Here is a 14,073-nt window from a genome sequence, read left to right as displayed (position 1 = left end):
GTGTGCATTTATTTGTCTTGTGCCTCGCTATGTCTGTCATTCTCGTCATCCAGACCCCTCCACCGCCGCTCCGAACCACCAAGAACTCCGGCAATGCATAAATAACTTCTCGATTACCACTCCGAGTAAATTCAGAAAGGTATAAGTTGGCTCTCGGCAGCTATTCAGAGCTCACCTCTTCACTGCTGTATCTAGCTACGAGCGATTCTTTAATAGATTCTGAACATACGTCGTCAAGACCCTCCGGTCTGTCGCCGTTGTCAAAACGCGCACAAACTCGGAGCCGTCTATTCCAAGCGGCGGCAGCGTGACGCTCTGCAGATGGCGAATGAAGGCATCTCCAATCTTGGTGTAAATGGTTTGTTGGAGACCCGTCACCTCGTTAAGGATCTGCCTCGTCTGCGCGTCGCTGAAAGGCTTGAAGTTTGGATCCTGCAAGACATCCCAGCACGCCGTATGGAATCTATCCATCATGAACTGGTCAAACCCTTGAAAGGCAGGCGCAGGAGCCCCAGTGACTGTGGGACTCTCCGAGACTGTCGCAACGTCGGGCCCACCCCACTGGGCAGCCATGCGCGTAAGAACATTAAATCCGGTGCGGCTGGTCCCAAGGTTCGCGTGGATGATCGTCTTGGATATTGTGATGATGGACGCGACGAGGGAGTCGAAGATGCCCTGGTTGGCCGCGCTCACCAGGACGCCCCCGAGCTCGTTGGCGAGGATAACCTGCACGAACGAGACGTACTCCCGCCGCAGCTCCTGCAGCTGAATCTCATCGTCGGTGCCGCTGATAGGCTCAGACAGGCCAACAAATACCCGCTCAAGCAGCGGCGTCAGCAGGAGATCGAGGATGGTATAAATCTCACCCTTGAAGTTGTAGACCACCTGCTCCAGCAATCGGAGGAACATGGCCATCTCGTCTTTACTAGAGCTACGAGATAGCAATCCTTCGATCCACTGAGGGAGCTGCGGCAAGACGGCGGCGCCAAGAACACCGAGCAGCCGCGAAAAGGCCGAGCGGCACGCCGCGCGAATCTCTCCGTTAGAGTTCAGCTCGTTGAGAGCAATGAGGATGGCCTCCGCAGCTCTCGAGAACTCGTCCGAGATGACCTTAGGAGGTGGCGGCTTTGTGCTCGCCTGGTTGGAATTGGAATCGGCAAAGCCGCTTGCCAAAGTGCCCAGAGCCATCACGATGTGGTGGATCTGCAGAATGGCCTGCGCATCACCGGCCTTTGCCCGTGGCAGGTGCACCCTCATGTCTTCAAAGAGCGGTGCCATGACCGAGTGTGCGTAGGCTGCCTGGTCGGCGGCCGGCGTGGCCGCGGTCGAGGATATACACCCGATGGCCTCAAAGAGGTAGAGCTGGCTGTTGAACACGGCGTCGGCTGAGTGGTCTGATTCATCCGAAGACATGTCGTCGTCGGCATCGTTGGCCGGCATCTCTGCCTTGATTGGCAACAGGTCGCTGATAGACTCAATGACCGTCTTGGCCACGTTGCCAACCTGTGCCCTCAGCTGCTTCACAAACCTCAGGAACAAGTACCAGGACCGGGTCCGGATCCTCACGTGCTCGTGATGCACCAGCCGCACAAAGTTTTCGAGCACTTGGGGGATATAGCGCTGCTGCGTCTCGAAGAAAACGTAGTACCGGACGCAGATCTCCATATATTGGAGCAGAATGGCCGGATGAGGGTAGTTCGCAATGCCTGCAGACGTGTAAGTAATAGTCCCTATCAAGTAAAGACTCTGGAACATGTCCCACCTGACTCAACCAGTTTGCTCATCATAACGCCGAGCCGGTCAACCGCCACCGCGTTTGGCTGGCTCTTATGCGCAATCCCAGCGTTCGGCAGAGCCAGTTCGCCAAATAGATAGATCTCGTGAAGAGCTAAGTCAATGTCTCTCCAGTCCATGTGTGATCCTTGCTGCCCAAGAGTCGAAAACATGTTGCCAACTAGGTTGCTCAGAAACTCAATGTAGAGATCCTGGTCGACGGCCGCAACGCTTTTCTGGAGAATCTGGAGTCTCTTACGTAGCTCCTGAAACTCGGCCTCATCTGTCTGCTCGTCTTCATTGCCCCAAGACGACGTCTCGTCGTATCTCATTTTAGAGACAATGGCATTTAGGATCGGGGGAAGCATGCCCGCATACGCCGGAGGGAGGGTGCCAACCTTTCGGAGGAAGGTCAACAGATCAGTGAGAGACGGGATGACGGTCGAGCAGATCTCGTCAAATTCGTCCGTGAAAAGACGCAGGAGGGACGGCAAAAAGTCTCGGAGCAGCTGTTCAGCCTTTCCTCGCGTGTCATTTTCAACCTTGTTGTCCTCTAGAACGCGTACTACATCCGCCATGATTGTATTGAGCAGCTTGGCCACCGCTTCGGCGAGGTCCGTGTCATAGCGGGGAGTGCCCTTGAAGTCGTTGAGAGGGGGGCTCGCAAGGAGCTGCGAGATGATTTCGCGGAGGTTGAGGAACACGATCATGTCCGTCTTGTCACTCGCCTTCATCTTCTTGGCCACGATCTCGGTCAACGTGTCGACAGCCGTGTCCCTCACCTTGTCCTCGCTCCCTGTCGGGCTCGTCCGCCCGATCAGCGGCAGCAAGAGATTGAGCATTTCCTGGTTGATCACCAGCGAGATCTCCGTCCAGCTGACCCACTTGCCTATGACTTTCAACGTCATCTCGACCACGTTGTCGTCGCGGTTCCCGTACTTGGCCAGAACATCCCGCCACGATTTTGCAATCTTCTGCATGTCGCGCACCCGAACCAGGTCCTTCAGGTCGCTGTTCCGCTTCGGCTCGTTTGCCTGTCGACTCAGCGACAGGTCCGCAATCTCGTCGTGGATGGAGCCGATGATGCGTAGGTACATGACGACGCCAGGGTTGTTATCCTGGCTGTCTGGCGACAGGGCCGCCAGGGCCAGGAAATCGTCGATAAACGTCTCCCAGCCATCCTTGTAGAGGGCAACGAACAGGTTCGTTAGGGTTTGGGTGAGCTTGTTTTGGAGGTGGGCCGGGTCGACCTGCTCCTGCGGGTTGCCGCCGTAGGTTTGTCTGATGTATTCGATGAGCGAGTTCTTCAGGAAGAGGAGGCCGGCATGGTCGAGGGCCAGCGCATTGACGGCATTGTTGATGATTTCGAGAGACACCAGACGGACGACCTCGGACCGTCTCGGCGTCCGGGTGAAGAGGCTGGTGCAGACCTGCCAGGCCTGCGAGTCGGTTCGGAGCTGGTTAAGGAACTCGAAAGCCTGACGCTGCAGGGCCTGGTCGGCGTTGGGATTCCAGCCGATCTCGATCGCGCTCTCAATCTAAGCAAGCAGACGATATCAGCACTGGCTAGTCTGGCGGCGACGAGCTTTGGGGGGGCCCATGTGTCATCGGTTTAGGCACACAGCACGGCTGCCCTGCCCTGCCGGCTGCCCGCCTTGGGAATAGATGGACATTATTGTGGTGGGGTTGGGCGGTTGGCGGTGCTGCGGGGATTTGGCCCAGCGGCGACGACACGACCCAACGAGGGGGAAAAAGGCGACAAAAAAGGATCCCTACCTGAATGTCCATAGCTTGACTGTCGATGTTTCAAGGACGGGGAGTAGGAAGTCCAACAGCAGGCGGGTGGTGGGTTCTGCAAAGCTGCTATAATTTGGGCAGCCGTGTGAGAAAGAGATCCGGCATTCTCAGGACGGGCAGGTGTGGCGCCCCAGTCGCATGCTCCCAGCCAGAACCTAGTAGTACCTAGGCCTCCATCTGGTATGTAATATTTACTTTACTGCTTAGTAGGCTCGGGGGTAGCAGAGGCAAAAAATGTGTGTGCTGGCGAAAACGGAGAGGAGGAGCTGAGGAAAGCCTCGGGAAAAAGAGAAGCAATATCACGTTTGGCTAATAAAAAAAGTCGGCGGTGTCTACAAGAACAAAGACGGCCTAGAATTGAGGCACAGCTGAAAGAGGCGGTGGGGCGTGAAATGAAAAGGTCAATCGATTTCGATCTGCCCCCGCCGTTTCTCTGTGGGCTGGAGGGGCTTAGAGTGGACTGACGTTTGACGGGGTTCCATCACGCACGTGCCACGTACCCTTAAACGCCTGTTGTCTCGGTACGTAGGCACCTAAATATCCGAGCCTCGAGGCTGGCCCGGGGGCTTGACCCGCCAGCTCCTCATGCTATTAGTGAAGAGTCAGGTTACAGAGTGCAGACTACGAGTCATCCTGATATGAGCGAGTAGGAAGAGCTTACTCTCCAAAAACGTCGACTGAGGCCATTGTGCAGCAAACAAGAACAGTAAAAGACCTTTCTTAGCAAAAAAAATAAAGGCTATTTAGGATATCATCGTTTCCCCCTTTTCGTGAGTGTGTCCGTAATTATTCGGAAAAATCATCGCAGTTTGCCCTATTCGGATTGGGGCTTCAAAGCTACCAACATGGAAGTGGCTAAATATGGATGTCACTCCCCGATTCCTCGCCACGGACGACATTTAAATACCTTACACGCATGGGCCCCCATGCCACCCCGGAACGCCAGAATACCATACCGCCAGAAATTATTACCTCGTCTCACTGTACCGGCGAAGTTGTCTAGCCCGCTAGCGGTCCGTTTACTCAAACAGTCTTTTTCTTCTTCTTAGGTGGCGCCTTTGCCTCTTTGCCTCCTTCGTCGTCGTCGTCGTCGTCGTCGTCATCCACCTGGTTGTCGACGTCGCTTTCTTGGCTGCCAGATCCATCGCTCTCGTGGTTGCTGTCATACTCTTCGGCAACGTCGCTGTCTGACTCGGCGCGGAAGTCATCGTCCACACTCTCCTCATCCTCGTCGGCCGAGCCCCTGTCTGCCTTGGGACCGACCACCTCCTCCTCGGAGCTGTCCATGACCTCGTCTCTCATAGCTGCGGCCAGGAGATTGGCGTCCTCGTCAATCTCATTCTTAACGCGTAGCCCCTTCAGCTTGAAAAAGTCCTCCAAAGCCTTCAGGTCTTCACGGTTAATGTTACTGAATTGGGAAGATCCCGCCCCGTTCTTCAAAAGAACGGTAATATCGAACGTCGAAAGAGCAGATACCGCACCACCCACACGTGAGAACGTGACCGATTGAGTCTGCTCGTACGAGATGTAGGTGGCTGGCTTGGGCACAAACATAAACGCCTTCTCCAGGCAGTAGAGGAACCCCTCACTGGCCTTGATTGAGCATTTGATGCCGTACTGCTGGCGGTGACTACGGGAAGTGTCAGTAAGCGCACGAATCAGTGAAAGAGAGTCACGTTTGGAGACCTACGTTGTAAAGTCCTTCGCTGGGGTGGTGACCTTCTTGTTCGCCAAGCCCTTGAAGATGTATGTGACGACCTGGTGGAGCGGCTGTTCGTAATGGCCCAGCAGCTTGTCCTTGTACTTGCCGTTGAGCTGCTCTTCAGAGAGGTTCAGGTCGAGCGTAACCTCTTCGTCCTGCTTGAACTGCATGACAATGAACGGGTACCGGGTCTGGCCTTGGCGTAGCGGGGGGTCTAGTCCGATGCAGAGCATGAAGTGAAGATCGTCGGGTTTGGGAAGTACCATAAACTTCTTAATGTGCTCGTACTGAAGCTTATAGTCGTATGTCTTGCCGCGGAGCCGGAATGATGCATCATACATATCGATGTCGAATCGACCTCTGCGTGCCGCGTTAGCAAACCATCAGCACAATGAGTCACAATGAGTGAAGCTACACATGACCAACCTTGGCGTGAGATGCAGGACGTCCAGGAAGGTGGCAATGGTGTCGCCAGCCGTTTCCCCAATGTCCGCCTTCTCGATCAGCGTATCGTAAAAGAGCGTCACTGCGTTCTTTGCTTCCTCGTCTGCATCGCTTCCAGCTTCGCCCCCCTCAGCCTCTTTTCTCGTCGTAGTGCCGGGAATGTAGAAGCGCATCTCGACCAGCTGATCCTTCCCGGCCAGCGCCCTCTTGCCCTTGCCCTTGCCCGCGCCGTTGTGGCCGTTGGTCTTGTCGCCCTCGGCGAGCGCGAACTCAATGGCGATTTCATTGCGGCCAGCGAGGTTCGTGTTGGATATCTCCGAATAGGGGACCTCGAACGACGGCCGGTTCTGGACGTTGAAGGTGAGCTCGGCCTTACCAAACTCGGTCTTACCCCAATTCCAGCCGCGCAAAGAGTGCTCCTTGTTTTCGAGGTTCGTGCTGTACCAGTTCTTGAAGATTTTGCTGAGGCGCTCGTAATCCTACAGCGACAGACATTAGATTAGCATCAGCGCCTGGTGTCGGTACGTATGCATCGACGTGTTTCGTACCTCTTGCTGGAACCCGTCCAGCTGGGTGATGCCCGAGTTTCTCTGCAAGATTTTCACCTCGTAGCCCTTTGCAGCCCTGCTCCAGTGTGCGTTCGCAATGTTGCTTTGATCGAGGGTGAAGGCATCGCCGCCGCCCGCAGGCTTCCAGCCCAGTCCGTTCTCGGCGAACCTGCACTTGCCATTCTCCTTGGACAAGTCCAAATAGATGTTGTCAAAACTCTCACTGGGCATCTTGTTAGCGGTGTTGCAAGGCGTGCGTCGAAAGGGACGGGAACTTTGGGGCAAGGCCGAGTGGGGTTTATGCGGTCTGGGGTAGAAAGAACATTTACATACATAGCCGCCATCATGGCTCAGCTATCAGATGCGCGCGGAATTAAGGTAGTCTTGTTGAAGGTTAAATGCAGCGTTGTTTGAGTGAGTAGAGCGTTTTGACTTCGCGCTGTGTCAAAGACGAAAAGCGTGACGCGACTTGGAATAATTTAATCGGCATGCTCTTTGCTTGGCTGCACCTATGCGCCAAGAACTGGGGCGTCTGTGGCGCAAAGTGGCGCCTACACTCGTGTCCCACATCCGTCTCTGAGATGCCGAACACTGAATTGTAGCTGCCTTAAAGGCTCTAATAAAAAACTTGTTCTTTAAAAATATTTCCCCTTATTATTTTTTATCTATCTGTTTGTCTGTTCATCATATTTCAAGAACGTACTCCAAAGGGCGTATTCCATAAAGGAGTCACAATACGGATGAAGAAGTGGCTTACACTCATCGCGACATACTTTGTGCCGCAACAAAAACATTAGATGCAGCAGACTAGATTATTTCAACGAGGGAGCAGAAAGAACTAAATCAACTCACAGGAGAATAATCAACTGCAGTCATAACGAGAAAGCTATTCCCGCAATAGCCTATGTACCTAGTGAGTGACGTCTCCCGTCGGAGAGAAGACTAAAGTTAATTACAATTAGTGGCTGTTTCCTATCGCCGGACGTGCGGTTCCAGGGTTGTCGCGGGGCCTTTTTGTATGCGAGGCGTTGCGCGTGAGTGAGTGTATGAGCGGCCACGACACAGCCAGCCCATGCGACCACGAGTTTGACGGTGAGACAGACGATGAGATGGATGATGGCTCAACCTAGGCCCACCCCTGGCGGCCGCGGGGTCCGTCTGCCTGCGACCAGCCTAAACCCCCAGCAGCAGCTCTCATTGCATGTGCAGAGACGGAAGTGTGGACGTCACGCGTCACCGTTCTATCCTGTCCAAAGGCTGCCTGCTGAAGAGGAAAGAGCGGGTTTGCATATGCGTTTTTTTGGCGGTGGTCCCGCGACGATGAAAAAAAAGCCCCGAGATGGATGCTGTAGCCTACCGTGCCTAGAGTTACACATGGCTTGCAAGTTCCGGGTGATGAGCCAGCCACTCGTCAATGGAACAGATTACAGCCCGGAGAGCTTGTCGAAATCTGCGGGGACGACAACCAGAGCACGACCAACCCTGAAACGGGAAATGGCCCAGCAAGGCGGGTGGTGTAAGTCGCGGGCTTGCAGAGCAACCTATGTACCTGCAAGTCCATACAACGGTCCGACGATGGGGCGGCCATGGCACGGCCAAAAATAAGAGAGAAAGAGATAGTATTTAACTCTATATCCCCACGGCCCGCCGCCGCCATGACAACGCGGTGCTTTTGGTCCCGACTCCGGTTGCTTCAGTCGTTTTTCGTTTTCGTCATATTTGCACGGGCTGTTGGGAAAACACATACACGCACACGCACACACGCGAGCGCGAAACGCCCACACACATATCCATAGCTGCGGCTAGGGGGGGGTGTAAGTTACCGGACTTTTTTTTCTTCTTTTCATTAAAGTTGCCGGAAGGGAGGTTAGTTCATCACACATAGCACCACACAGCGTGTGCCCATTCGGCCTCCCCCGCCTAAATTCGTGGTTGGACAGATATTCGCCTGATTTCCACCATCAAAAATCACCACCACCCACCCATCTCAGTAACCGCCGCGCCACATCCTCTCCGAGAGGAGCGACTAGACATTGAATTCCGTCTTTACCGGGCCTGTCATTGAGCGGATCCGAACACTTTTTTGCCCTTTGATTTTTTGTTTTCCTTGCGCCGCGGCGCTACTCCTCCCAAAACGGTGAGGATGAGCTATCAGCGACCCCTCCGCGGCAGCTGCCACTGCGGCCGTAATCGTTACATCATCCAATTTCCCAAGGACACTGTCCAATCCGCTGAGGTTCTCTTCAACTCGGTCCCTTCTCACCGTAAGCAAAAAAAAAAAAAAAAAAACTCCCTGCGCTGCTTTTTATACTCGATATGAAGTGATCACTTGGTTGTCATTAGTTTGTATCAATTGCATAGAAGCACGCAACACATCTCTCTTTTTTTGCTCGTGGGCCGCATTGACGTTGGTTTTTGTCCATCTACAGGTGTCTTACAAGCGTCCCCGCTCGCGGCGTTTCTGCGGGTGCCGCTGCAATGGTACCACAGCACGACGCTAGCCTTCTACCCGGACGAGACGAGCTCCATGATCCACCGCGTGTACACCTCGCCGCATGAGCAGCACGCGATGCGGCACTTCTGCGGCTTCTGCGGCACGCCGCTGTCGTACTGGTCCGAGGAGCCGCGCAGCGAGGCCGACTTCATCCAGCTGACCCTAGGCAGCCTGCTGCCCGAGGACCTGGCCGATCTGGGCGAGTTTGGCTTCCTGTCGGAGCCCGACGACGACGACGATGCGCAGGCGGCAGCCGGGAAGATGATCATCTCGCCGCGCATCATGAGCCCGAGGGACACGGACATGGGCATGCAGGACGACGTCGTCGGCTTCACCAGCGCCGGTCGCCAGGTGGTCGGCGCCCTGCCGTGGTTCGACAAGCTCACGGCGGGCAGCCGGCTCGGCACGCTCCGCGCCCACAAGGGCTACGGAGGAAACCAGAACGGAACCGTCAGGGTGGAGTGGGAGATTGTCGAGTGGACACCGGATGATGACGCAACCTCGTCCGGCCGAAACAGCAAGCGCAAGCTCGACGACGTCAGTGCCATGGAGGACGTCCAGCAGTAGAAGACCGAGCCACGCTGTCTGTTGGCGAGGGTGATCTTTCCACGAGGATAGAGTTGAGGGTTTATGGGCTCATATGCTTAATGCGAGAACAAAGTCGTTAGGTGGCACGGCGGCATGGGTGGCACGGCGGCATGGACCACCGCATGCTTAGTGCGCGTGCAGATTCCCCGACGACAGATTGCAAGCCTGTGCAGGCTGCAGGAGTACGGGTTTTGATTTCATCTCGGTATTTGCTTGGCGTTCAGCAGGATGTATTAAAAGGTCTTTGGGAGGGTATGATATCGGATGGGCAACCGGCGGGACTGGGCAGAGATTCCGTTGATGGTTGTTGATAATTTCATATTGTCTCGTTGAGGATGCCCTGATGCTCCGTTTTAAGTAGGAAGACATAATAAGGCAATGGATACTGATGATAATGGCAAGGATGATACGAGGTGCCCATTTATAGTGTTAGCGCCGCGGACAAAGGATTAAAGCAAAGCAGAGCAGACTAATGCGTAAAGAGAGAGTCAATAATGCAAATTGTAAATACCTTACCTGCCTGACTAGTACGGCCATCTTTCGGTAAGAGTTTGGATGGATAGGTAGCCGGCAAGCCTACGGATACGGATTGGACATTGGACGCTCGGCGCGAGGTCGATTCGATTGGGATTCATGCGGCCGGGGTTGCCTGCCGGGAAAGCCGTCCCGCCAACCCTTAGCGGGAAAGCTGCTACCGAAGGCCTGCGGGAATGAAGTACACACCGACCTTCGATCTAAGATCCCGATTGTTCCGGCGAGCACTGAGCGCCTCCCCGCACACCCCAGCCATAAGTAGCTCAGTGGCCTGGCTTGCCGGCCGTTGGGGCCCCACCTGGGCCATGGCCAGCGCCAGTGGCACCGTCTTGCGGCCTCTTTTTCGCTTGTCTCTTCTCTGGAGATCAAATCAGGTCTGAATCACCGCCGACCTTGGCCCGATGTTTACCCATCGGGACGGCATCGCTTCCGGTGTGCCTCCATCGTGCAGGCCAGACCGGGCTAGGCCAGACCTGCTGGCGGCCCACTCTGCTGCCCATTGGGCTCTGCCGGATTTCCCAAGCAATCGATGCCGGCAAATGGAACGCTGAAAGGATCTCGATGAGCTATGCTTGCCAGCCCTTCATGGCCAAGGTAGGTCGGTCGGGGGCGCATTGCGATTCCGTGGCTTTTCTTGGGACGCGTTACAGGCTCCAGCGCACTGAAGCTTGGCGGCGAGCCCCAAGCTATAACGTGACTACCTACAACCTGCCTGGTGGGATGGGGGCCGCATGTAGGGGGGAAAGGGAGGAGGCGATTCTCGCTTCCTCGTCGAAATCATCCCAAGATCAGCCGAAGTTCTGCCCTGCCAGCGGCCGAGCCTGATCCTTCGCGGGCCGCGCATCCGACAGACACTGCGGAGTAGAGAGAAAAGTTGGGGGAATCGAGGGCGTCTAGTGGCCCCGTGGGGCAACCGCAGACAGCGATGGGGGAGTTTGCTGGGATGCGGCCGGGTGCATTTCGGGCGTGGCAAAACGAAGGGCGGGCAACACTGACAGAGAAAAAACGAGTTTGTTTACCGAGTACGCATACAATTGGAGGAAAGGGGGAGGCGATATCTGACTGAAGGCGTGCGTGGTTGGGTTGGGCCTTCGGACATTTTTGCTGTTCCTCCCTTCCTCGACAAGCTTCCAGAACACGCCCCCCAAGGCTCTTAAGAGCGCCGTTTCAAAACGTACCTGCCAGAGTCCCGGCCCCTGGGACGCTGGGCACCGCTTTCCTCTTGGGGGTGACGGGAGGCTAAGGTTACCTAGGTTTGTGGTTTAGGGGAAGGCAAGCACGGGGCTAGTGGCTTCTGGATCTGGTTCTCCTGCCCGTGCTCCTCTCGCTCGCAGGTCCAGCGTTTCCCGTCTTCTAGTTTTGTCAATGGATGACGGGAGTTTCTCGGTTGTCATTGGGTGCCTCAACCAACCTAAGGTAAGTCGTTCGTTCATACGTGCTCCGTACCTTGTGGGCTTGCTTACCTTGGTAGTTACCCCGCGGTGGGGGGTCCTTCCCATTGGGGTCCTACCTGGGTTGCGGGCCTGGGAAGGTACATACAGTATGGAGTGGAGGTAGGCCGTCGAGACGGAGCAGAGTGGACGTCCACTACTGCTGGTGCCCGCGGGTGGTGGATGGCGTGCACACCAGCACACCAGCACAGCACCGCACCCGCCCGCCCACCTCGTGCCCGCGCATGCTTGCTGCCCGGCATGGATTGGATGCTGGCATGGGATAATGGATCCATAAAGTACATACCTAAGGTAGGTGTTGCGGCTGGGGCTGGCTGCTCGGCCGCTCTGCGCAGGCCCATCTCAGGCTATGCCTAGCTCTTCTCGGTGTCGACGGTCCGAAACACGGGAGAATGGGGAACAATGGGGCATCAAACCCATGGCGACGGCTTTCTATAAGATGCATGGCGCGCCGTCCCGACTCACCACCAACATGGTTTCTTCGTAGCTGATCCCGTCTCCTGTCTGTTTACCTATCTCCCATTCCCTATCTTACCTGCCTTACCTCCCTTGCCTTAGGTTACCTTACCTTACCTCATCACCTCTCGCCCTCTTCGCTCACCACCCTCCTACTCCACAGTCCGTCTATTTTCCCGGACGCGGGTGTGTGCGTGCTCTCTCTGTTCACCAGCACCGTTCATGCTCTCCTGAGCTCTACAAAAACGTCTTCGCCATGTCTCTCCCCAAGGACTTTCTGTGGGGGTTTGCTACGGCATCGTGAGTCCCCCGCGTCATATCGTAATATTGGTACTACAGAGTGACTGACGGCCTGTCTGCTATTTTTGGTGCAGATACCAGATCGAGGGTGCTGCCGAGACCGATGGCCGTGGCCCGTCCATCTGGGACACGTTCTGCGCGGTCCCGGGCAAGATTGCCGATGGCAGCTCGGGAGTCGTGGCCTGCGACTCGTACAACCGCACCAGCGAGGACATCGGCCTCCTCAAGTCGCTCGGCGCCACGGCCTACCGCTTCTCCATCGCCTGGACCAGGATCATCCCCCTGGGCGGCCGCAACGACCCCATCAACCAGAAGGGCATCGACCACTATGTCAAGTTCGTCGACGACCTGCTCGCCGCCGGCATCCAGCCCTTCATCACCCTCTTCCACTGGGATCTGCCCGACGGCCTCGACAAGCGCTACGGCGGCCTCCTGAACCGCGAGGAGTTCCCCCTCGACTTTGAGCACTACGCCCGCACCATGTTCAAGGCCATCCCCAAGTGCCAGCACTGGATCACCTTTAACGAGCCGTGGTGCTCGTCCATCCTCGGCTACAACACGGGCTACTTCGCCCCCGGCCACACGTCGGACCGCTCCCGCTCCGCCGTGGGCGACAGCGCCCGCGAGCCCTGGATCTCCGGCCACAACATCCTTGTCGCCCATGGCCGCGCCGTCAAGGCCTACCGCGACGACTTCAAGCCCTTGCAGGGCGGCGAGATCGGCATCACCCTCAACGGCGACGCCACGTACCCGTGGGACCCCGAGGACCCGGCCGACGTTGAGGCCTGCGACCGCAAGATCGAGTTCGCCATCAGCTGGTTCGCCGACCCCATCTACTTTGGCCACTACCCCGAGTCGATGCTCAAGCAGCTGGGCGACCGCCTGCCCACCTTCACCGCTGAAGAGGTCGCCCTCGTCAAGGGCTCAAACGACTTTTACGGCATGAACCACTACACGGCCAACTACATCAAGCACAAGCCCGGCTCGCCGCCCGAGGACGACTTCCTCGGCCACCTCGAGACCCTCTTCTACAACAAGAACGGCGACTGCATCGGCCCCGAGACGCAGTCCTTCTGGCTGCGGCCGCACGCCCAGGGCTTTCGCGACCTGCTCGGCTGGCTCAGCCGCCGCTACGGCAACCCCAAGATGTACGTGACCGAGAACGGCACCTCGCTCAAGGGCGAGAACGACATGTCGCTGGAGAAAATCGTCGAAGACGACTTCCGCGTAAAGTACTTTGACGACTACGTGCGCGCCATGGCCAAGGCCGTCTCCGAGGACGGCGTCGACGTCCGCGGCTACCTCGCCTGGTCCCTCATGGACAACTTCGAGTGGGCCGAGGGCTACGAGACCCGCTTCGGCGTCACCTACGTCGACTACGTCAACGACCAGAAGCGCCACCCCAAGAAGAGCGCAAAGAGCCTCCAGCCCCTGTTCGACACCCTAATCAAGAAGGACTAGAGAGGGCGCTGGTGCGAGATACCTAAGGTACCTAGATGGAAAGAGGGGTTGGGTGGGGGGGGGTCGGATTGTTGTTTAAATGGGATGAATGACGGGTCTTTTTGTGGATATCCCCTTTTGCGCTTTTTACATTGTGTTTCTTTTTCTTCCTGTCTAATAAAGACGCATTCGTAAATGCATGCATGTCCGCCTACCTGCTTGTAGTCCAGCTAGTAGTGGCTGCGGTGACCAAGGTGATTTTCCTCTTTCTGCTCGGACACGGTGATGTTTGTGTGGATACTGCACTTTCACTTCACTTTCACCATTGGTCCGAAGCCACGCTGAAGATCAAGGCAGACAGCTAGATATACAAGTAAATACGCAATCATCGTTGTGTTGCTTCAATTCACAGCCATCTAGAACGAGGGTCTAGCAGCAACATCAATAGCAGTTCTGTATATATGTATGCGACATATAGATTAAAGTTGGTCACGAATACCGTTGCATGCGCATTGCATGCGTGGAAGCCCCCCTGTTGCGAGCTCG

General features: G+C 56.1%; 4 protein-coding genes across 4 annotated transcripts; 2 read left to right on the top strand and 2 right to left on the bottom strand.

Moving 5' to 3' along the window:
• Nucleotides 1-77: 77 nt before the first annotated feature.
• On the bottom strand, nt 78-3,626 carry B0T26DRAFT_813868 (armadillo-type protein). Its single transcript, XM_060447344.1, has 3 exons — nt 3,396-3,626; nt 1,763-3,311; nt 78-1,706 (listed from the first exon to the last, which is right to left on the bottom strand). Exons 1-3 carry the CDS (start codon nt 3,444-3,446, stop codon nt 196-198), a joined length of 3,111 nt encoding a protein of 1,036 aa, XP_060292322.1. The 5' UTR covers nt 3,447-3,626; the 3' UTR covers nt 78-195.
• A 556-nt stretch (nt 3,627-4,182) lies between these two features.
• Nucleotides 4,183-6,904, bottom strand: B0T26DRAFT_720161 (POB3-like protein). The gene is made up of 5 exons (XM_060442464.1): nt 6,598-6,904; nt 6,265-6,487; nt 5,699-6,195; nt 5,261-5,632; nt 4,183-5,200 (listed from the first exon to the last, which is right to left on the bottom strand). Exons 1-5 carry the CDS (start codon nt 6,609-6,611, stop codon nt 4,594-4,596), a joined length of 1,713 nt encoding a protein of 570 aa, XP_060292321.1. The 5' UTR covers nt 6,612-6,904; the 3' UTR covers nt 4,183-4,593.
• A 1,234-nt stretch (nt 6,905-8,138) lies between these two features.
• Nucleotides 8,139-9,399, top strand: B0T26DRAFT_390519 (uncharacterized protein). The gene is made up of 2 exons (XM_060434760.1): nt 8,139-8,528; nt 8,694-9,399. The coding sequence occupies exons 1-2, from the start codon at nt 8,408-8,410 to the stop codon at nt 9,323-9,325; spliced, it is 753 nt and encodes a 250-aa protein (XP_060292320.1). The 5' UTR covers nt 8,139-8,407; the 3' UTR covers nt 9,326-9,399.
• A 2,295-nt stretch (nt 9,400-11,694) lies between these two features.
• B0T26DRAFT_859440 (glycoside hydrolase superfamily) lies at nt 11,695-13,596 on the top strand. The gene is made up of 2 exons (XM_060447728.1): nt 11,695-12,087; nt 12,162-13,596. The coding sequence occupies exons 1-2, from the start codon at nt 12,044-12,046 to the stop codon at nt 13,546-13,548; spliced, it is 1,431 nt and encodes a 476-aa protein (XP_060292319.1). The 5' UTR covers nt 11,695-12,043; the 3' UTR covers nt 13,549-13,596.
• Nucleotides 13,597-14,073: the final 477 nt, after the last annotated feature.

Source organism: Lasiosphaeria miniovina (assembly GCF_030549165.1).
Source record: "Lasiosphaeria miniovina strain SMH2392-1A chromosome Unknown B0T26scaffold_6, whole genome shotgun sequence".
Classification (NCBI taxonomy): Eukaryota; Fungi; Ascomycota; class Sordariomycetes; order Sordariales; family Lasiosphaeriaceae; genus Lasiosphaeria; species Lasiosphaeria miniovina.
This window is presented reverse-complemented; position numbering and strand designations above follow the sequence as displayed.

What these genes read in the sequence shown, in the direction of transcription:
- B0T26DRAFT_813868 (XM_060447344.1), bottom strand. Translation starts at nt 3,446, where the DNA reads ATGTCCATCTATTCCCAAGGCGGGCAGCCGGCAGGGCAGGGCAGCCGT. An exon ending in CAGGGCAGGGCAGCCGTGCT is followed by an intron (nt 3,312 to 3,395) that starts GTGTGCCTAAAC and finishes CTGCTTGCTTAG; the next exon opens with ATTGAGAGCGCGATCGAGAT. An exon ending in GAGCAAACTGGTTGAGTCAG is followed by an intron (nt 1,707 to 1,762) that starts GTGGGACATGTT and finishes ACACGTCTGCAG; the next exon opens with GCATTGCGAACTACCCTCAT.
- B0T26DRAFT_720161 (XM_060442464.1), bottom strand. An exon ending in TGGACGGGTTCCAGCAAGAG is followed by an intron (nt 6,196 to 6,264) that starts GTACGAAACACG and finishes CTGTCGCTGTAG; the next exon opens with GATTACGAGCGCCTCAGCAA. An exon ending in GTCCTGCATCTCACGCCAAG is followed by an intron (nt 5,633 to 5,698) that starts GTTGGTCATGTG and finishes CGCGGCACGCAG; the next exon opens with AGGTCGATTCGACATCGATA.
- B0T26DRAFT_390519 (XM_060434760.1), top strand. Translation starts at nt 8,408, where the DNA reads ATGAGCTATCAGCGACCCCTCCGCGGCAGCTGCCACTGCGGCCGTAAT. An exon ending in CAACTCGGTCCCTTCTCACC is followed by an intron (nt 8,529 to 8,693) that starts GTAAGCAAAAAA and finishes GTCCATCTACAG; the next exon opens with GTGTCTTACAAGCGTCCCCG.
- B0T26DRAFT_859440 (XM_060447728.1), top strand. Translation starts at nt 12,044, where the DNA reads ATGTCTCTCCCCAAGGACTTTCTGTGGGGGTTTGCTACGGCATC. An exon ending in TGGGGGTTTGCTACGGCATC is followed by an intron (nt 12,088 to 12,161) that starts GTGAGTCCCCCG and finishes TTTTTGGTGCAG; the next exon opens with ATACCAGATCGAGGGTGCTG.